General features: G+C 48.6%; 1 protein-coding gene across 2 annotated transcripts in view; it reads right to left on the bottom strand.

Annotated features, from left to right (window-relative positions):
- The window catches only part of CDH11 (cadherin 11), a 134,476-nt gene that overhangs the window by 25,197 nt on the left and 86,020 nt on the right, over positions 1–23,259 (bottom strand). For both annotated transcript variants that reach the window (XM_037041591.1, XM_037041592.1), the window contains 5 exons: positions 16,772–17,171; positions 12,953–13,247; positions 10,103–10,222; positions 7,657–7,824; positions 4,295–4,482 (listed from right to left, as the gene is read on the bottom strand). In XM_037041591.1, the coding sequence (XP_036897486.1) occupies positions 4,295–4,482; positions 7,657–7,824; positions 10,103–10,222; positions 12,953–13,247; positions 16,772–16,999 (999 nt within the window). In that variant the 5' untranslated portion in view covers positions 17,000–17,171. The remainder of the gene's footprint in view (positions 1–4,294; positions 4,483–7,656; positions 7,825–10,102; positions 10,223–12,952; positions 13,248–16,771; positions 17,172–23,259) is intronic.

The following is a 23,259-nucleotide window of genomic DNA, read 5'->3' as shown; positions in this document are numbered from 1 at the left end:
TGGACAGGTTTTCCATCATCTTCCCCGTCCCATGTTCCCCAGAGTCGGGGAACACTCCTGGTTTCTGAAGCAAAGTCTGCCCCCAGGGGCGCCTCCCTTCTAGAACTCAGCAGCCGTTTCATCCTTCACTGTGCTACCAAGCAGCAGAAAGGGGTGATATTTATAGGCTGGAGGTATGAAATTGCTTAAGTTTCTCAAAAATCTTTGATTATTCGATGAAGTTAAAAACGAAAGCGGGGCTACGATGGTTCTGAGACCTGGTGAGTGGAGCATTTCCAACTCCAGGTAGTTTGAATCTCACTGGAGCGCAGCCTTCTCTGACCTTGGCTGAGGCCTGTGCCCAGAGCCACGTTCCCAGGGGAGAGCCCTGCTGATAGTAACGCTAGTGCAGTGCCTGTCACCTCCCAAGCAAAAGGCCCCGGATCTTTGCCAACATTTGTCTGAAATGCCCTTTCCTACTTTGGGGAGGTTTTACTAAATTTTCTTGTGGCTACTCAAGCCTCGCCACCTTGGAAAGTCCTCCTCAACTCCCGCCGACAAGCAGTGGGGTCCATCGGCTGCCCCTCATCTCCCACCCGGGAGGTGGGGAGCATCCCCTCTCCTGGGTCTCGATGGTTCTCCCTGACCTTTGCCTCCCCCATGCCCAGGAACGGCTGTTCCAAGTGACCGTTCTGACCTCGTGGGAAGCAGGGCAGATGGGTAACCTTTAAACATGTACCTAAAACACATTCTCTGCCTCCTTCCAAAAAAAGATTGTAGGTCACCTCCCATGTGGACATTTATAGCCCCGTTATGAGTAGCTAAGATAAAAACTAGATGAGGCAAGACAACATAAGCCATAAAAATCTTTTTAAACCCCCCTTGGTAACTAATCCCACTCCTGGAAAAGTCTCCCTGAGGGATACATTCAGAAGAAAACCAAAACAAACAATGTTCAAAAATGCATGATGTTTGTTGCGTATGATAGAGGGCTATCTCTAATCCGGAAAATGTACACACGAAACACCAAATCCAGCTGTGAGACTTTATTAAGGAAATAATGGTCCGTCAACTGAATGGGGTGTTATGTAGTCATTAAAAATGATTATGCATATTATGTAACAGCATGTAAGATGTTTATGATGTGACGTTAAGTTAACAAATCAGATCACCCCACGACAGCAGCTGGGTTGAATGCGGTTGGCTCACATCCATATCATGTGGGCAAGGCATGGAAAGAAATAATTAGACATGAAAATGACTTTATGAAAACAGAGAATATTTAAAATGTTTTCTACTGCTGCTCTCACACTGTTTTACAAGGAGTTTATTGGGTTGGAAGTAAATAACTCAGAAATGGCACCGGGATGTCTCTACGATAAGTAAGAGACTTGATCAAGGGTATTTGCGCTGAACAGGCTGGATTTCCCCCCAGGAGTTGACCAAGCCAGGGATACCATTTCATCCTTGTTCTTTGGTTCTTCCTCGGCCGACCACACAGAGGGGGTCTGAGTATCTAGGGGGCAGCGCCTTCTGTCTCTCTCCCGCACCACTATACACCTGACACTCCCGCGGCCTCACACAGAGTCGCTCCTCAAATATCGGTTGCTTCCTCAGCTCTTCCACAGATGAAGGGCTCTTCCTCCTCCACATCTCTTGAATTCTTCATCCCCTTCTCTTCTTCCTTCTTCAGTCCTTTGTGGTTTCTTCCTTGAATTCCAACAACGGTTCTGCAGCTGGTCCCACTGCATCCACGTCGAAACCCTCCAGATGGAACGTACTCAAGTTTCTTAAAGCTGCCCTGTTTCCAGTGATACCTGATTTCAAGGAGCCCTCGGGAGCTCTTTTTTCCTGCCCTTCCTCTCCTTGTCTGTCTGGTAAATGCCCACCCACCTGTCGAGACCCGAGAACTGTCCATGGAAGAAGTCCCTCACGCCCCTATTCATAGATCCCATCACACTTTATTATAGTTGGTTCTCAGCTGGGGAGTGATTTCGTGCTAACTTACCTCGGGGGTAATTAGCAGTGTGTCAAGCTATTTTTTATTGTCACAATTGGTGGGGGGGGGCATGTGTAACTGGCATCTACTGAGGAGCTAGGGGGCAACCCGCTGCACATCTTCCGATGCACAGAGCAGCCCCCTGTGAGAAAAAACGGTCCGGCCTGAAGTGTCGTTAGGGCTGGGGCTGAGAAAACTGCTCTGCTCAATTGTCATTTCACTTCACTGTCCTGTTAAATTGGCATCTCCCAGTGGTCAGGACTGTCTCTTCAACTTTCGATGTCCAGCTTCTCATGATGGGCTTGCCTGACAAATAATTACTCAATAACTCTTGGTAGAACAAATGGGTTAATAAATAAAGAAGAGAGTGGAAAAAACTACACTAAAGAATATTTTTAAAGGGCACAGATATTTCCATTCCTTCCCCATGCCCTGTTGTATTATTAAATCATATGTAATGACCCCCGCAAGGACCCATCTTTTTATTCTGTCAAAGTCCCCTCTCATTTTTTTTTCTAATGGACATTTGGAACTTTGTGCTATAAGTTTAAGAAATGAGATAGCATCTCACTCTGTTTTAAACCAAAACAGCAGTGCTTTAGCTCAAAATAAACACACCGAATTGGGGAGAAATGTGCAAATTCATCTTATGCAGAGAACTCATTTGCGAAGTGTGAGTCCCACGGGGTGATTTAAATGTTTCAGGGCTTCAGAGACACAGTGTGTGTTTATGCCCCGAATACCTGAAAACAGGTGACAACCTTAGCATGACCAGCCGCCCAGTGACGTGAACAGTAAGGATGGCAGGCAGGAGTCGCTGCTGTCCGTGCTCATGTGTCCGTCACGAGGGACAGTGATATTCATGAGGGGGCCATGCTGACAGACAGCTCTCTGCGCACAGTTCACACAGCGACCTTTCGGGAGGAGAAGCCCAGCCCCTGTGGCTGACGGTTGGGGTTCCGTGGTCACGCCATGCGTGGTCACTGCTGTTGACTTTCCCAAGTGTCCGAAGCTCACCTTGATTCCATGTCCTTTTACAGCAGAGTCACCCCTCTCTTCTCTCTGTTTAGCGTCCCGTCATATTTCTCCCAAACCCAACAATGCCTTCAGGGGTTGGGGCAAGGCAGCTTCCTAGAGCCTGTCTCTCCCTGCCCACCTGGTACGGGAAGATTCCCCCCACCCCACCCCTGCTTTCTCCCCAGCTACTAGCCTCTATTGATTCTTCACATTAATTTTTTAGCGGCGTTACAGTCCTATCTTTTCCATCACACGGAAGAGCTTAATATTCATGCTACAAAACCAAGTTGAAAATGAATGCTTGATTAAAACCAAGGTAATCCCATCATCCAATTCAGATTTAATGCTCCGTATGCTTTGATGATGGAGAGATGTTGATTTCTCAAGTGGGAAGGCAGAGGGCAGGGGGGGGTTCCTTTTAGAATGCACTGTGGCTCTGTCTCCGCTTCGGCGCATTCCATCTGGTGCCCCTTTTCCAGCCCTTTCCGGCCCAGCGTTTCTCCGAAGTCTTGAGGGGAAGGTTGTTCTGAAATGCTCTCCATTTGGGTTCCCTGCCTGTGAACTGCTAACCGTGTGCCCATGACAGGGGCAATTTATTTAATCTGCCTGAGTCTCCTCATAATTACATCGAGGTCTCACTGTCCACAGGGATCACACCATCTACCTTTTATGCTTTTTTTGTGAAAAGTAAGCAAGAGAATGTTTGGAAGAGGCTCAGGCTTTCTCTGGCCAGCATTTGGTAGTGGGAAGGTGTTAAGACTTTAGAAAGAAAGCAAGGAAAAAAACCCAGTAAACTCCCCATTGCAGTGGATTAATCCAAAGGACGCATCGTCAGTGACAGTTTAGCTGACAATGGGAGAGGGACCATTATTGCTGTTTTGGGGGTTCAATTTGGGGGACAATCATGGCAACGCAGTGGAACTGGATGTTGGAGACAGGAGGAGATCTGAGCAGCCCATGGTAACGGACTAGCCTGGCCCAGGTACAGGGGGATTTCCATGCCCGCGCAGGACGGCTTCTCCCAAATCTGGATTTATCCAGCCGTCTGTCCGGCCATGGCAAATCTGCACCGAGAACTAACTAGCAGCCTCGGGCAGGCTTCACGAGTCTCTTTTGCCAGCTGCCCCTCTGGAACACAGTCCTGCTCTTTCCCCAGAGCTCTGAGCTCAACTGCAAAATGGGGTCAGCCCCCAGATGCCCACATTTGCATGTTTGAACCTTTGGTTCCCTGCTTCTTACAGGGCTGCCTGCCAGAGCGGGCCATACCACTGATGCCTCGGATTCCTCAGCCTGACTCACCTTTCTCAGCTTCACCACGCCCTCCTGTGTTTCATAGTCCGTCGTGATTTCAAACAGTTCCATGCCGTCCCCATCCACAATGTTGTACGTGACTAGGCCATTTTCTCCAATGTCTGGGTCTTTAGCCTTCACTCTTCCCACTTCCTCCCCGGGGACAGCTGCTTCTGACACAGACATCTGGTACACGCCTGAAAGAAGAAGACATCTATTTTTATTTCCCCCTTTATTTGCCAGCTGTGAGGCTGTCGATTCCATTGTATCCCAAGACATTTCTCAAAGGGTTGGAAAGTGAACTTTCTATTGATTGAAAACATGAAAAGAAGTGGATGGATGGGAGGAGGATCCCGCATGGCTGGCTTGTCAAAGAAATGTGTTCTACCAAAGAATGATGAAACAGCGCCGGGGTCTGAGGGGATGTGGTGGGGTCACCTGCCCCAGGTGAGGGAGGAAGACAACGCTCGGCTGCATTTCCCATCAGCAAGTGATAAAGGGCCACGTCATCTCTACACATTCAGACAGCCAAGACTTCCCTTCCTGTCTCTGGGATGGTCCAGGAGTATGGCACAGCCAGATTCCCGAGGGGGGAAACAAAAACCCCAAACCCTTCTGTTTAAAAGCCTGTTTAAACGCCATATTTATTTTAAAATCAAATGCACATTTTATCTTCCAAGATCACGTCCCTTCTATCTCTAGCTCTACCTCTGACTGTCCTCTTAGCTCCCCTCCTTCACCGTCTGATCAAACACTAGGTCACCTGGGAGGTTTTCCCACAGTGTGACCCTCTCAGGTATTTGCGTTCGATAGTTTATTGGGCACTTATTGTGTGCCAGTCACTGTCCTCGTCCCTGGAGACTTGGCAGTAAGTGAAATCGTTAAGACTGCTCCCTGCAAACACGACGTGTGTACACACTCTGATGTCACTGCTGGTGTTAGGAGAAAGAACATGCTAGAATAAGGGGCAGATGGTAGCAAGACAGTCTGGTGTGAATGTGTGTGTGTGACTGTGTGTGTCTGTGTGTGCGACTGTGTACACTCGCGTTCCATACATGTGGGTGACAAGGAGGAAGCTGGAGAGAGAGAGAGAGAGTGATTCTGGTGAGGGTGGGCCAGGAAGACATCCCTCAGAAACAGGCACCTGAACTCCCCGGAAAGGCCTGAGAAAAACAGGGAACAGCAAATGGCAGAGACCCTGGGGTGGGAACACACTGAACACACACAGAGTAGCAAGAAGACAGGTGACTGGAGCCTTGGGTGAGAGATGAGGGTGTGTAGGTAGATGGGGGCCTGACTGTGCTAATAAAAAGGGGGCGCATTGTAGGAGATGTCCCACAGGTTTGCTCAAACGCGGTGGGAAGCTGCTGGAAGGTTTTCAGTGGGGAAGTGAGGCAGGTGATCTTGCCGGCATTTCCACATTTTCAATAACATTCCACGAAGCAAGGATTGGAGGCTGAATGGTCCGGGGCAAGTTTCTCCACCTCTGTAACTGTTAGTTTCCCCTCACATCGATTTTTTCAGTCCGGGGACTCGGTTCATTTGCCTTTGAATACGTTCAGTTTGGACCCACATTCAAGCTCATCAAGCCACACCCTCCACATTCAAGGTCAAAGGGGAATTACCAGCTTACCTACTAGAAAGTTTAGAAACCCCTGCTGTGAACTGATTTCTTTTCTTCTCCTAATCTCATTAGCATTCGTGGCCCTGAACCTGGGGACTGCACAGCCTCAAGGAGCCTTTCCTACCCAATGAGATGGGAGCCAGGGCCGTAAGGGCGCTTACTCATCCTCCGGCTTGGCCTGTCCTTCTACTGCGCCAGACCGGCACAGTGTCGATAATGGAGCGTGCGGCGTTTAGAGCGCTACGTGAGCATTGAGCTTATTGGAGATGCTCAACCCCGTGTCTGGTCGGGCAAAGCAGTCTTTTCCCATCGCTTTTGGGATTCCAGGACCAGCGGTGACTGCAATTCTCCATCTCACTGTCTCCCTTGCCTAGAAGGTTGTCTTCGAAGGCAACCCTGTTGCTTTTGTGGGGCCACAAGTGGTTGCCTCCTTCGCTTGCTCATTTGTGAATGACGTCACCTTTCTGGCGATAGACTCCCCGGCTCTCCCGGCTACCCTCCGAACCTGTGCAGGAGACACGGTCTGGCCGCGCCGGCCTCGGCCTCGGTGTGACCACACCGCACCTCCGTCTACGCCTAGCCATACGGAAATGGATTTGCGCTCAGTGCTGGCTGTGCTGTGTTCTTTGGGCAACTTCTGAACCTTGCGTGGAACCCAGTTTTACCTGTCAAATATCAGCTCTTAGAGAGATTTGCAGTAATAGTGACTATTCACTAATGATGGTAATCATAGTTATAGTTATTAATAGCAACCTATCCAAATCTTTTTTTCTTTTATTTTCCTCAGCAAGCCCATACATTTTGTAGAAGGATGGACCATAATCCCTCAATTAGATACTAATCATGGCTAACATTTGTTGACAAATTAGGCCAGCTATCACTGTAGGATTCAATATAGCTCTTTTAGTTCTAACAACATCCTATTAGTTAGGTCTTAGGATAGACTGTTTTCTCCCCAAACAGCCGAAACAACATCTCCCCTCCTCCATGCTTTTCCTGTAACTTGACTTTGCCCATCCTACTATTGAAAGGCGAGGTCTAGGAGAACCTGCTTAAATTCGGGCAGTCTGAACACTGTAGTGAGAGCAATGCAGTGGGTCACAGCAGGCAGCCTGGTTTCAGGCTTGGTGTCCCCAGGGTCTCACTTTCAGAGCCTACCCAAGCCGCTCCGTAGAGAGGGAGGAACCAACAGCCACCACCACCCCACCAGCCACATGCACGGCCAGCAGATCCTCCAGGCCCAGCGAACTGTCCCCCTTGGATGCCACGGAAACAGAAACAAGCCATCCCCTCCAAGTTTTGCCCACACTGCAGACTCAGGACAAAAATAAACTCTCCCTGCTTTAGGCCACAGAGGTTCTGGGTGGCCTGCTGGAGAGCAATAGGTGACTGATCCAGGACCTGGTACACCCAGGTCAGAAAGGGGGACGCTGCATCCGAGACAGTCCATTCACGGCTGGCGTGCATCACTAGCATCTGGTGATGCGATACCTAGCAGAACAGATTTTCTGTTTCTGGGATTGTGGGACTTTTTACATTGCCTGTTTCTGCTGCTGGGTCTATTCTGTTTAAACTTGTTTTGCTGTGGCTGCTACTGTCTTGTTTTGGCTTTTTTTTTCAACAATGACATAGAATCTCCATCTCCCTAGATTTTTTTTTCCTTCAAAGTGGAGTAGAGCAGAGACGGATCAGAGAAGGTGCTGGCTGGAGCACCGTTGAACAGTGAAAGCCAAGCCCACCTACTTACTCTGCGGAAACTTGGGTGGGTTGTCATTGACATCGGTCAGGGTGATTGTCACTTTGGTTGTCCCTGAGAGTCCACCCATGTGTCCGCCCATGTCCTTGGCCTGGATCACCACGTGGTACTCCTCCTTGGCTTCCCTGTCCATGTTGGGAAGGGCCGTTCTGATGATGCCTGGCCAGGGAAATAGGAAATATCACAGATACTTATTTCCAACAACAGTTTGACAAAAACAGTTCCAGGCACAGGGGACACGAAGGTGAATGAAATGGCACCACCCCTCACAGAAGTGTCACTTCAGTGTGATTATGTCATGATAACCCAAGTCAGCAACACCTAGAGCATCATTGAGATGAATTTTTCCATCCAACTGGCCTAATTATTAATGTAGCATTCAATTTTATATGTTTTAGATGTTACACTTGAAATGTAAATATAACGATCCTAAATACTGAAGCATTTGAGAAATTGCTGCAAGGGTGTCCATGACGGAAACCAATGCTTTTGGCACATGTAAAAGTCTATCCCTGGCCATGACCAGTGTGGCCACGTGGGCCGGGCATTGTCCAGCAAAGTGAAAGGTCGGTGGTTTGATTCCTGGTCAGGGCGCATGCCTGGGTTGTAGGCTGCCTGGCTAGGGTGTGTGCAAGAGGCAACCAATCGATGTTTCTCTCACATCAGTGTTTCTCCCTCTTGTTTTCTCCCTCCCCTCCCCTCCCCTCTCTCTAAAAAATAAATTAAATTAAATTTAGACCTGGCCAGTGTGGCTCAGTAGATTGGGGATTAGCCTGCGAACCAAAGGAATCGTCCGTTCGACTCCCACTCAGGGCACATGTCTGGGTTGTGGGCCAGGTCCCCAGTTGGGGGCATGTGAGAAGCAACCACACATTGATGTTTCTCTCCCTCTCTTTCTCCTTCTCCTCCCCTCTGTCTAAAAATAAATAAAAGAAATCTTTTAAAAAAACTCATCAAAAAATTAAAGTAAAAAAAAAAAACAACTCCATCCCTGCATGCAATTCTTAGAAACACTTTTCTATGCTCCATATTAGGTTAAAAGCAGAAGGCATATATTTCACGCAGTACATTAAAAAATGTTAAAGTTAAAATTTAGCAGAGTGTACCAGATGGGTTAAAAATACACACCATAACAACGATAGATTATTTAATTTGACACGATCCCTTAAATCTCTTGGGAACGTGTGCAAGCCTTTTCTTTCTGTGCACATGGCCACATTTACAATGGAACTGTAAAGGCCACGGCGGAAGCCTGAAGCCCTTATTCTTACCCCCCAATGTTTACATGTTTCTCAAAAACACCCTCGAACTCACGGGGCCTCCTTTCCCTGACCGTTCGGTAATTTGGTGGGTTCAAATTCTGAGTCCCTGAAACAAAGACAGTTGCGAGCAGAGGCCCCCCCACCACGAGTTCCAAACATCTAAAAGGAAAGGTTCAAGCCGATGCTTTTTACGGAACCAAAGCAAGTAGCCCCATAAATTGTGATCCGAAGCCAAGCGGTTACAAATAAAGGATGACACGGGTAAGCAGAAATCATATCAAGTAAAGGAGCAAAACAGCTGGTCAGTAGTCTGTGTTTATGCATATAAGCAGAGACATATTTGAGAATATTTTAACCGTAACAATAACTGCGAGTTACCTGTAAACGTCTTTCAAATATAGGGGACATGCTGTAGAAAAAGAAAGGGGTTCGGGGGGTAATATTGTGGACGAGCTGTTTCACAGGGTTTTAGTGTGCATTCTCATAAAAGGATCTCCGAATCAAAAATTGATATAAATCAGGTGAAACGCTTTGGCTGCGGTTATATTTGTTCATTCTCTTGGTTTGCGGTTTGTCTTCTGTTGGAAGTGAGCAGAAGCTTCCTTCTGGATGCTAAGGCCCTCTGGGCACCTCCCGGCTCCCCAGTGAGACTGGCAGCGTGGGGAGACTGGGAACATAGTGAGACTGGGACCGTGCTGAGGCTGGGAATGCGCTGAGACTGGGAGTGTGGCGAGAGAGGGAATGCGCTGCCTCTAGACGCCCTTGGGCACGCACACCCGGCCCTCTGCGCTGCACCGAGGCCTTTGGGCGCTGCCCGTTTTTATGTCAGTCCTCAGGTGCTGTGGTCTCTTCCTTTGGACCCTCAGTTAAATCTTGTGATAAAATTTAAACATTTTAAGATAAGCTCTTATACTGAAGTTGACTTCTATGATACACTTTTAAGATAGAAATTGTGTTTTGAGATTATGTTTATTAACGGGACACCGTGAAATGCAGACGGAGACATGTATTCTCATCGGATGCCGGGCACACATATAGCGCCCAGTATTGGGACCAACCCTAGAAGGTGGCCCTTTTCACACCCGAGAGAACAGGGAATCCGCCAGGTTGCACGAGCAGGTCTCGGGCCCTTATTCACCCCGCGTGTCACAGTGACATGTGACATGTCACGGTACCTGTCTGTGCTTCCACCGAAAAGTAGGGCTGGCCCTCAAGGATGCTATACACCAGCTTGGCGCTGTTCCCGTAGGTGGGGTCATCGGCATCTGACGCTGTCACCTGGATCACTGACGTTCCTTGAAAGCGAAATAAATTCGTTAGTGATATCTCCTCGGCTTTTCACCTTCTGTTCTAGTAAACAAAGTTTCATGTTGAAATGAGAAACCAAGGAAAGATGAGTCAGCATGTGTTCCTGTTCCTGGGTTGGAAATGCAAAATAATCTCCCTCCCTCCTTCCCTTGCTTCCCTCTTAATTCCTATACCTTAAAAATGAACTTTTTATATTCACACGTCCTGTTATGCTTGGTAGTTAAACTAATACTATGAACATTATTGCAAAAACATTCTAAGACCCATGCAATTAAAATATTCAACCTATCAAATAATTAAATAAAAATCTTCCCAAAGAGTATAATAAAGGATAATTAATGATGAATTATTTTTCTTGAAAAGACAAAATACATTCTTCCATCTGTAGCAGAGCAATAAATACATCGTTTTATTGTTGCTTTGCATGGAATAAAATGGCTGCTAATACTACATTTTAATTAATTTATGGCTATAAATATCATGCAGAATGCTGTTCCCTCCTGGCAAGACAGCTGCATCTCCCTGCCTCCAACGGTCTGGCAGTCACACAGCACAACCCTCCAGCAGATTGCTGAGGCGTAAGGTGAGCGTTTGTGGGTCAGAATGGAAGGACACCAGGGAACTGACGGAAGATGAGATTGTGTTTTTTCTAGAAAAAAACTTCTCTTCTTTGATGGCCACAAGAATCTGAGGGCAGGAAGTGCTGGGCCTCAGATGGGGGTAGAGATGCCCGTGGGACAGAACCAGCCATCCTCCGATTCCTTGGTGCCAGGCGCTGTGTGGGGCACACCCCACAAGGGCTGCCAGGGTCCCCCGCTCGGCACCGTCTTACATCCACCGCACCTGTGAGATACTGGGTACGGGACGTGTGAAGTTTTGCAACCTATTTCAACAACTGGGTTGTTGCTGGCGTTGAGGGTCTAAGCCCCATCCGGCCCACAACCGAACGCCAGCTCTTTCTGTGGCGCCTTCAGCAGCTGGACAAGGCTCCACGCGGGAGGCCGGGGCCCGTGGGCCGACCTCTGAGAACCGTGAAACACGCAGCACAGCCAGGGATTCCCCCACCGGCTGGAAAAGGAAGCCTCACTTTTTTCTGAGTCCTCTTCTGTGATTCATTTTCTGTGCGGACCACATTCCTGAGCTCTGCCCACAGAACCAGGCACGGTTCTAGCCACTATTCCAGGTAGTGCAGATTTATAAAGGAGAACAGGCCCCAGTGTCTGCCTTCATGGCACAGCTCGGGAAATTACTATTTCCTTATGCTTTATTTGCATCTAAAACTCCACTAAATCCATTCCAACTCTCTGAATTTTGCATCTGTGTTATTTAACCCTCACCATGGTTTACGTTATCCTGATTTTATAAACGGAAGAAGGAAAGGTGAGAAAGACATAAGAAACTCCCCAGGTTTGCCTGGCTGGCCAGAGGCCTGACCGTGGTACACGCCCAGTCCTGTCTGACGGCTGACCACTCTCACGGGCCCTGATGGGAAGCTGGGTGTTCCTCCTCAGCATCGGGGAGCACCCACGGGTGGACACATGAAAATTCCCCCAGAGAATCCTTTCTGGTGACTGGCCTTCCCCCCAGCTCAGCCGCCGACACTGCCGTTGTCTCCTCTTCAGCGATTTAATATCCGTGTCTGCTGCTTCTCATTGAAGTCCCCAGGTGACTACTGCGAGGCCAAGGGACTGGGCAGGGCAGAAAGGAAAGAGAAGGTGGCAAGAAGTGGCTCAGCCTGGCTCTTGTAAATTGTGCGGAGGGTCTGACTTTACCTGGAGGAGAAAAGAGACTATCCAAGCCACCTCAGGGTGGCTTGACCCTGATGACCTTGAACTCATTCGCACTCTTAATCTCTGCTTCACGGAACCAAACTCACTCCCAACAGCCCTGCTCACGGTCTGAAAGGGAAACCGTTCTTAATATGAGGCGTGTTTCCCAAGAGACCACAACTACATGCCTTCTGCAGAGTCCCGTGGAAGCTGGTGCCAGGAGAAGGTGGCTGGGGGTGCCCTGCAGGGAGTCAGGCTGCAGCAGCGCAGTGCCTGGACGCACGAGGACAAGACCGGCCTGCTTCAGAATCACTCTAATCGATGGAGACAGCGCCATGGCTAAGTACATATTCTGGGTTCACTTACTAGGCCAGGTGACCTTGGATAAATGAGTTAACCTTTCCTTAGCTTGGGTTTCTCGTATTTCTGCAAAATGTGTCAAATAAGACCGACCTCATCACAAAGGTGAATCGTTGCAAAAATGAGATGCAGAGTCCATGTGTATCATTAGGGAGCACCGCGCGTGCACGCAACAAATATCCCTACTGCTAATGCTACCTGAACGTCAGCATGCGCTGGTGACTGACGTGCATTTCGTCTCCAGTCCTGCAAGACCGGGAATTGTTATCCCCATCTCACAGAGGTGGAAACCCAGGCTGGGAGAACAGCCCATTGAACCGCTACTAAGTGCCAGAGCCAGGCTGACCTGGATTCAGTCATCTTCTTCCCCCTCCTCCACACTCCCTCATATTTTGTATGTTTAGATTTTCAAATCTCATGTCCACCTTAAATAGCTGAGGCTACACAAATAAAAATTGTGTCTGTTATTCTGCCATTGAGACTCCAGTGTACGTTCTACTCCCTGATCTGGGAGCATGGGCACTGGCCCACCCAGCCGCAGGAACACCCGCCCAGCAGACACAGTGGGTCCCCGCCTGCCGTACGCACCCACATTGGACCTCTCGGGCACGTTGGCGTGATAGGTCTCGTGCAGGAACTCAGGGGGGTTGTCGTTAATGTCCTGGACCTTGACGATGAACTCCGACGGCGGCTCCAGCGGTCGGTTGGTGTCCCTGTCCACCGCCTGAGCCATCAGCGTGTACTGGGCTCTCTCCTCTCGGTCCAGTGTCTTGGTGGCATGAATGTTCCCTGATTTGTCATCAATCACAAAAATGGTTCCGGCTCCTTCACCTGAGAGAATGTATTTAATGTTCCCATCACCAGAGTCAATATCGGAATGAAGCTAGAAAAGGAGAAATTGAGATTTGTGATTACATGAAGGCTGCAAGGAGAGACAGAGAGACACTAACATGCCGTTTGCCACAACACGCTGTGTATACGCACGCACACACACACACACACGCACACATATGTATACAATGAGAGGGAGATGTGCCCACTCTGTTTTACAAATGAGGAAGCAGAATATTAGAAGAGACGACCACCTTGGCCAAGGTCCTGCGGCTGGCAGCTGCGAAGCCAGGGCTCAAACCTGAACCCTGATTTTCTTTAAATTCTAGGTTTCACACTCGCTCTCCATTCCTCCCCACATGTAGGCACACATACAAAACACATACACATGCATAGCATTAATGGAGTTATTTTGAAACAAAATATGTGCATGTTGCAAATAGTAAAAAACAACAAACGTTTCTGCAGTGACGAGTCGTCTCGGCTCCGATTCCCTCTGCTGCGCTCCCCGCACTCACACACCAGCCCCTGCGGACCCGCCACGGCTCGCCCGACGCATGTGCACCCGTATCTCTACAGACGCACACGGCGCTTTGTTTGTTTTTATGCAGTAAAGAGCCGCAATGCACACACCTCTCCTCACCCCTGTTTTCCTCGAAGGAGGCCCCATCTGGGGGACCCTTCCCCATGGGAACGCCCAGATTGACCTTAGCTATCTATTGCATGAATGCTGTTATCTTTTCTTTTAGCAGTTGTCTCCCCAAAAACATTAATGCTTGTTTCCGGGACTTTGTTTCTCCAAACAATTCCCCGATTAGACTTTCCCAGAAGACCTGCTGTGTGGCACCTGGGGGCGAGGAAACCTCGGGTGGGACGGCGGGAGGCACAGGCAGCCCCTCAGACCACAGGCAGAATCTTAGATACCCTTAGTTCCCTGCCCCCACATCCCGGGACAAAGCCCAGAGGAATTACGGTACCTGCCTAAATCCACACTTGCCAAGGCCAAGAAACGACCTCCCCGCACCCCATGACTCTGCTCCGTGACTCCTAAGACGGGAACCCCACTGCAAATGGCATGTCTGATTTTCCTGTAACAACAAACGCACCCCACTTCTCGTCCAACCTCAGTTTCTGCAGCTTTCATCTTCACCTGATTCTTCTGTCCTGCTCAGGCCCCTTGTGGGCACAGGGAAGCAGTATCCTCACCCTTCTCATAGGTTTCCACAGTAGCAGACAGGGCGAAAAGCCCTACTATGGGGCTTACTGCCTACTACGTGAGAAATGCATGAGAGAACCCAGTATAAACTAAAAGGCTTTAGCTCCTTCTTACATAATAATGTATTATTATATTATGTTAATTTATACTTATTATCAATGCCATTTTAATTATTATTATGAAACCAAGGCCTGGAGAGCTCGTCCAGAGTCACAAAGCAAGATTGAACACAGTGCTTTTTAGAATTTTCTCTATTGATTCAGTTTAAAAAAAAAAGCAATCGAATGCCTCAGTGAAGGACCCACTATTTCAGGGGGACACCTGTAGGTGCATGTGAATTTGGCAAAACTCTTGGGAATTAAATAACATTATTTCATAATCAACAAACTGAAACAACTTTTTAAGTATACCGCTCATAGTTTTTCTTGTTTTCCAATTTCAAAACCACAAGTAAATTCGTTCTTTCTTTTCTTGCCCACAAAGATGACCCATATAACTGACAACGATATTTATAAGGCTCGACACACAGAGTAGCTTGGGAAACCATTTGGTGCTATTGGGTCATGCGGCCGCTGAGGCCAACACAGCCGATTCCCGACTCGGAAGACTCGTGGCACATTTCCCGCAAGAAATCCGAAAGCCCAGGCTTTGCCGAGTGCCACTTTCTCAGAGCATCTCACATCACTGAACCTTGAACGTCGTCAAGTCAGAGTTATTAGGGAACCAGCCACCTAGTCTCTTCCCCCTGTTCATTGGAAACTATAGATGGCCAATGTGTCAAAAGGAAGAGCCATAGGATCCAACCCCTGGATTCCTTCCCCCCATCCAGCCTGACACTAGACTCATTCTTGGGGGCCTAGATTTTAGACGCCACTCACTACTTCACTTCCCCCCCTTCTCCGTGCTTCCACTTGGTGGGCGTGGCAGCTGCCTGTCCCAGAGATGCCGGAATGGCACAGGTCCTGTTTGGGGGACAGGTCCCACACAGCCCCTGCCACAGCGCAGTCCCTCTTCCTCTCCGGGCACCGAGCCCATCTCCTCCACGCAGGGAATTCTACGTGCCAGCCATTTCCCTGGGTCCCCATTCCCCCACACTGGCTTCTATTTGGGGTATAATCTTTCCATTTTGGGTATAAATGAATGAAATTCTTTAGTACATCTCTTAAAAAACACTCTTTCCCAAACCTGGACAATATTATTGAGACAGTAATATGGACCTCCTCCACATACGCCCATTTTATAAATAGGGAACGCTGGATTCCAGTGTTGAGTTGCAGCCGAGACAACTCTGTTGGCATGTTCGAGGCTGAGAAATGAGCACCCTCTAGACTGTCCTTGTTCCTTTGCCCTCCTGCTCATCTTTCAGGTCACAAGTTATCGTCACGGTCTCTACGAAACCTCCCTTCCTACCTCCCAAAGGTGACCATGTAAATTCAAAATCACTTGTGTTGAATTTCGTCATGACCCTACTCCTCAATTTAGTTTTTATTTTTGGAATTGCATACGTTAAGACCCCTGTGAGGTCAGGGACACTTGACCCCCGTGTGCCGTTTGCCTCGCTCCGCCCCTGCACACAGTAAGCAGGCTCTCGGTTCTCAGGTATGCGAGCCCCACCCTCCTTGTAGTCAATGTCCCTGTTCTCTGAAAGACAGCTGCGTGTTTTACCAGGCAGTCGGCCTCTCAAACAAGCTATGGACTCTCTCCGTCCCCTTGCACTGTTTTGGAGGAGACAAATAAGAGATGCGGACTCTGAATAAGCGCTAGGACTCCCCAGCCACCCATCTGAATGTGGCCATGCCTCAGCCAAAGCCAATAGAACCCCACCCCCTCTTACACATCCATTAATCTCATCCGCTATTTACAAGGCTTCCCCAAAGCTGGGCTTTAGTACCAGGAGCTGGGGACCAAAGGGTGACACTGTTCCTGTGGCAGGCAGCCTAGGCTCCAGTGAGGGAGGGAGACAGACAAGTGGACACGTGTAATACAGCAAGGGAAGCTGGGATAAAAGGGGTGGGAGGGTTATGAGAAAGGGCATCCAAGTTGGGGGTGGGTGTGGTCGGGGAAATGCCCCCTGCTGGCGGGTGGCTGAACAAATAATCACCATTTCATTCAGCAGACTCTTGTGCGGCCATTAAGAAACGTAGCTATGATGGTGTAATAGTAAGTGGAAAACGGAAGTGTCCTCAACGTGGATACGTCTGTGAGTGTGAAAAGGAAGGGCTGGAAGCATGTACGTGCAGTGGCGGTGTGGTTCCCCGTGGGTGGCCAGACCCTTAGTGTCTCCCTCCTAGGGTTTTTCTCAGTGCTTCCCTACCCCTGGGGTGCAGGGAGAGACACCTCACGGGCCACGGCAGCCTTACCCTGCCCACGAGCACGGGGTCCGGCCCGGTGTACTCCTCTATCACGAAGAACTGGTTCCAGACCCAGCCTCTCTTGGAACGCTGCAGCACCTGGCCCTCCTTGCCCTTCTCATGGTGCCCGTGGAACGAGGGTCGCAGGTGGCTCCTCCGCTCCGCGCTGAAGGCCTGGCTGTGGCACAGCATGCCCAGGCACACCAGGGCGGCTTGTAAACAGTAGTTCTCCTTCATTTTTGGTTACGTGGTAGGCACAGGAGAATGCGGCTGTCACCCCTTCCACCGACCGTGCGGCGGCCCGGCCGATGGGGGCCTCCCAGACGCGTCACGCAGACCTCTCTCGGAATGGATTGTCTCTGCTCGCCGGGCACATCACGTCAGGGCTGTCCGCTTCCCCGGGTGGCTTCTGCGGGCAGAGAGAAAGGTCGCATTAGCCGCAGGCTCCACCCCACCTTATCTGAACCCCATCGCTAGGTTTTACGCTCGGCGGACCATGGGAGCGCTTCGCTCTGGGTGCCGAGGAGGCAGAGATCAGCGACAGTCTCTCCTCAGCTCACCACGTGGTGGGTGAGAGGAACACGCACATTAAGGATACAACGTGTGTGCTGTGGAAGCCAGCTGCCGGGGTCCGACTGTCGGTTTTACCACTCACTGGCTTTGGGTTTGGGGTAAGCTGACTGACTTCTCTTTGCTCGGCTTGCTCACTTTTGAAATGGGGATGAGACTTATCATGGTCACAGCAAGGTGGGCAAGGGGATTCAGTGAGTCCAGGCCCTAAGTCTCAGCACATGCGTGGTACACAGGAAGTACTCCATGTTTATGTTGCTACTGATCATACTTGTGCTCGGGCATGTGTTTGCAAGACAAAAAATTGAGGCTTCGTGGGAGTCCAGGAGAGAAGCGTGTGACTGGTGGGGCCTGGGAAGGGAGAGGCAGACGGTGGGGACAACGAAGAGACTTCCTAGAAGGCGGGATGGCTGGGCTCAACCTGGAGTGAGCGTTTCCATGAGAAGGAAAGAAAGGAGCGGATGGGATTTCCATGCAGAAGCAACAGCATGTCCTGAAGCCCCAAGCTGGTCACAGAATTGCAGGCCCCCAGACACCCAGCACCACTGGAGAGTACAAGGAAGGAGAGAGCAACAACGGGCCCTGCTAGAGAAGGGAGGTCGGGGAAGGTCCTATGAGACCACTGACACTCACTAAAACATTTGTCAGTAGAATGAGGGGGCAAGGTTCTCCATGATGGGTCACTGAAGGCTGTTGTGTAGATTCAATGGACAAGGTTTGCTCTTGTTGGCCAAAGGTCCACCCGAGAAGCTGAAGATCCTACCCAAACCCAGCAGGTGTCAAAGATACTTTATAAGTGCTTTCCAACCAGGAGAAGCAAAGTAAGACAGCACACCCTACCAACTTATCCAAAAGCCTTGTTCCTGGCACCCAGATGTGACTCAGCAACTTGTCAACAGGAAGGACGAGCCACTAACACCTTCCCATGACCCTTGTGGGTTTCTGATCTGTGGTCACTCCAGTCCTCCCCCTGGCACTCTGGTGCTTCCCACTAGTCACTAAGTTCTGCTTCCGGTCCCTGGGCTTCTTCCCTGGACTCAGTCTTTCTGGTGCTGGACACTTAATTCTCTCCCGAGGAAGTTCCATTGTTTGTGTTCACCTCTTGGCACCCCACTCTTTCCTCTGGACAATCCTTGTCTCCCCCTGGAAAGTGACACTCAGACTCCAGTTGGAGTCTAGTTCCCAGAGCCAGACAGTCCCCACTACCAGCCCTGCCACCAATGTGAGGGACTCTCAGGAAATGGTTGGGCATGGAGGATGACACATCAATCCTGAGGGTGACACCTCATTTCAGCAGAGGGGGGACGAGGGTGGCTGAATGAAAGTGGTGAGATCGCTGAGTATTGTCCAAATAGAAACCATCACCAAATTCTTCGCTGTCTAGGTTAGATGAGGTGGTGGGGGAACAGGAGAGGGGGTGTGGGTCTTGGGATGGTGGAACATTTGGGAAGCAGACAAACCAGACCGGAATGCCATTTCTCGGTCTCACCATCTGCATAACCTTAGGCAGGCCATCCGGTACTCTGTGCCTGCCTGCTCTCGTCTGAAAGCAGGCCGGAGGAGCACTCCTGCACCCAGGCGGGGCAGACACCGCGTGGGAACTGGGCACACACCGGGTCTCTTCCTCTCTTCCTAGACGGCCAGCCTCCCTCAGAAGAAGGAGGTGCTCTTAACTTGCAGACAAAGAGGCCCTGAAGAAGGTGATGAGGTCCTTTCCCTAGGAGAGGAGCTGAGGAATAAGCTATGTGGCGATGCCACAGCCATCTGGCCTGAGTTGTCTAGACAATAAGGGAGCTGGTGGAGTTCTCACTTGTTGGTGCAGGATGCCTTTCCTTCTAATGGCCGTTAACTTCACCAACCCAAGCCTTTCTGCTGCTTTCTAATTCCGGGACGTGGTACCTGGGGAGGCCCACATGTGCCGTTAATTTCCGGTGCCCATCACTGTCCCCAGTACCACCCTTCGATGGGTTCTGTTGGTCTCTTCTCGAGGTATGGGGACTTTAATACTTAGTGTGACAGACACTTTGGGCTGTGTGGAAGAGAAAGGTTAAAAAGGCAATGTCATCATTTAACAGCCTCACCCTCAGACTCAGGCATCTAATGATATATCAAATGCTATTCCTCGTGTCAAATGCTGTTCCTTGCGATCCCAACTGGCTGTGTGCAAAGAACACAGAGAGGGACCCAGGAGGGGTTACATCCTAAAACGAGGCAATGTGAAGCAATAGGAAGCTCCCTGGGGTTAGGTCTGGAAGCTGGAGGTAGAGTGGAGAATCGGCCACTAGCTTGAATCGGGCCATGAATTCCCCTCTTGGTGGCTCTGCCTGGTTCTCTCTAAAATGACGCCACTGTGTACCATGTTCTCCAAGTGGCTTCCAGCTTCCCATTCATGACTGGAGCTCTGGTAAAAGACTGCGGGGCATTTCTTCTGATCCATACACTGTCTCCTTCCTAGCCTGACTGCATCTTAGTGGTGAGCGTTGCTCTTATTCATGATTTTATGTCCAGTGAGTGAGCACTTCCAGGCAGGCCATTCATAAATGGATGAAGTATGATTTGAACCACATACTTCAAGTTCAAACTCCATTTTGCCTCCTTAGAATCTCGAGAAGAAATAGAAGGGAAAGAACATATGGCACGGCAGGATCCCTGCCCACTGACACCACGCCAAGTATTAAGTGCTTGTTCGCACGGTGAGAAATTATTCTTGCATGCAAACTGTGAAGTGTCTTTGAAAGAAGGGGTTTAATTAAAGTTGATATTTCTGCCCCTCTTTCTTCAGGCTGCCATTTTGCTGTAAAGCACAATTATTTCTGACACGAAAAGTGTTGCCAGTAGATGACAACATTTTTTTCTTTTTCTTTGTAAAAAACACTTTAGCTTGATGCTAATGAACTTAAGAGCTTCCACATGACCAATAAATAATAAACCCTTTGTTGGAAACGTGAATTTGTCTATTTTCCTCTGTTGCAAATACCAGCAAAACCAACTTGCTTTCAAAAGCAATTAATTGGGCCCATTATTTGTAAGTGCTTATATGACTATGTGATATATAAAGTTATTTTAATGATCAGTCTCATATATGTGTAAGATTAACTTCAAGACATGATTTTTAAAATGTATTAAATTTCAGAATGAAAAATTTATTTAGCAAAAGCTTGTTATGGATCTAAAAACGACAAATGGAGCCCTGGCTAGTGTAGCTCAGTGGATTGAGCGCGGGCTGTGAACCAAAGTGTCATTGGTTCGATTCCCAGTCATGGCACATGCTTGGGTTGTGGGCTAGGTCCCCAGTAGGGGGCGCATGAGAGGCAACCACACATTGATGTTTCTCTCCCTCTCATTCTACCTCCCTCCCCCATTTCTAAAAATGAATAAAATAAATAAATAAATAAATGATAAACAATATTTTTAAAAAATAAATTAAAATAAAAAATGGTAATTCACCTAATCATCTATGAATAGGTGCTATGAATAGTCTCACCTGAAAGGATGAGAAAACTGAAGTCCAGATAAATTAAGCAACTTGGGAGAGATTATGTGTGTTTCTGATAAATTGCAGAGCTAGGACTTGAACCCATGACAGCGGGTTCTGGACTCTGTATTCCTAGCAAGTGGTCAACACCAGCTTTTGCCATTTGTTTGTGGTTCACCAGGAAATGCTATGGGCACTGTAATGAAAACAGTAACCTAGAAGCCCCCGAAAATAAACCAATAGTAGGTCCTGATGCCCATTAATAATATGCCTATGATGAAATAATAGTAATTAATACTAATTCACATTTGTTCATTATTATTTGCCTAAGAGTCTTCCAAGTGCTTTCAGTGGGTGGAGTCATCGCATTTTCACAATAGCCCTACAAAGTGGTAGGATCCCCATTTTACAGGGAAGTTGTCAGAGGCGCAGTGAGAGTAAGGAATTTGCCGAGGTTGCAGAGTTGACGGGTGTAAGGGCTGGGATCTGAGCCAGGACAGTTGGCTCCAAGACCTGCGTTCTCACCCCTGGCAATTCTCGTGTAATAATGCCCCTCTAAGAGTAGGCTGCATCTCAGATACAGGCACACACCTGCCTATAGCACGTACGACAGTCTTAAGATGAAAATAATGTAAGTTTTGGTGGCACTGGCGGTGGGTGTGGGGTGAAAGGGCAGGAGTAATACTGTGACTAAAATATTAAAAGCAAACCAGAAATAGGGAGATAAAGTATTTCACAGCAATGATCAAACTGAAGACGAACAGAAGGCACTTCCATCAGCCCATCACAACACAGTCACCGTATGTAACCCAGGTCCCTAAACAGCACCATTCACCGAAAGCTAATCTTTGTTATTTATTTTAAACCCATTTCAGAATTCTACATGTATAGGTTAAAAACAATGAGTTCAGGGAGATTTTTTTTATTTTTCGGGGGGGGGGGAATGCTTCTAAAATCTAGAGATCTGATTGATGTGTTCAGTGGTAGAGAGTTTGGAGGAATCACGCATAAAAATTAATAGGAGACCACCCTCCCAAGAACACCTTGACGTTGGTAATAATTAGGGAACTATATCAACATTCTAACTGGCTTTATTAAAGACCCCCACGGCGGTTCTTGAATAACCCTTCCATTAAAGCACTTTCTAACAGTATGCCGGGATGCCTAAGCATTGGGGTTCCCCTAAAACATATAGGGGGGCTTTATTTTATGGTTGGAGCATATTGCTTGGAAGGAAAAATAAATGTTGCTGAAAGTCACGGGAGTAATAACACGACAGAAAAACGAATTTGCAAAATCAAGGCTGGCCCTTCTATCTTGTGAGCAGATAGCCCGTCATAAGCTACTGTGCCTTGAGCATAAAACTCTTGCTGTGCCTGCTTTTGTCTCCGTAAAAGAAAATGACATATACGGGTGTTTAAGTATATTTGGACTCCTGGTGGAAATTGTTACCCGGTACAGAAAGAAAGACGAAAGTGCTTAGCAGAAAGCAAGCGGCTTTCGTTCTACAGCTTTCTCCTCCCCACAGAGCTGGAAGGATCAGACAGGCTGACCCGTTCTTTTCACTTCCAGTGAGCTAATTTACAGTTTAAGACACGTTACCATTACATTAAGAATATGACCGAGGCCCACACCAGAACTCGAAAATCCACTCTGCATGTGCAGCGTCCCCTTGCTGGGAGAGCTAAGGCGCTCTGGTCTCCACTTCAACAAACACAGCTTTGTAACCAATCGGATTCTATTATGCAAATTAATTCAAGCATATTTTACTCCCCGTTCAGATCTCATCACTCAGCACTGAGCTGGTCTCTAGCTTCAACTCAAATCACAGGAATTATGCCATGCCCGTGGAAATCACAGAGAACGGGAGAGGAAGTATTAAAAGACCTCCTGAATCACATTTCTTATTCTCCAATTTCTACACTCGGAACAAAGCATAAGTTCGGGATAATAATCACTTCTGCTCAGGTGCCAAATACACAGCGGAGATGCCGAAAGGGTCACAGCATACGTGCTGCGTGCTCTGATATCAAATTCAAATGTTAAGGTGTGCCGCAAATAGGGTCCCTTATCGATGACCGTGACCTTCTCTTAGGTGGACATTTTAAAGCTGCTCCACTGTAAGTCTGACCCTCTGCTTCTGGAGAAACGGAGAGCCAGCAGGGGTCAGCACTGAAGGCACAGCACTCACTCATTGCCCAGTGTGGGGCAGACCTGGATCCAAATCCTGGTCCTGTCACTTACGGAGCTACGTGAATTAGGCCATGATAGTACAGATTATCCTTCACCGGGTGCTTGGTTTTCCAAGGGCCGGGCAGTCTGCTCAGGGCTTGGCACACACCTTTTGTTATATTTCCACCACCACTCCATGTAAGCATCACCCGTGTTTTATGTGGGAGGAAGCTGAGGCTCAGAGTAGTTAAGTAAATCACCCACGGATTCACCCTGACTC

This window comes from Sturnira hondurensis, unplaced genomic scaffold (genome assembly GCF_014824575.4).
Source record: "Sturnira hondurensis isolate 20B ecotype Veracruz unplaced genomic scaffold, ASM1482457v3 Scaffold0003090, whole genome shotgun sequence".
In the NCBI taxonomy this organism is placed as follows: Eukaryota; Metazoa; Chordata; class Mammalia; order Chiroptera; family Phyllostomidae; genus Sturnira; species Sturnira hondurensis.
The sequence above is the reverse complement of the archived record's forward strand: the minus strand, read 5'-3'. Positions and strand labels throughout refer to the sequence as shown.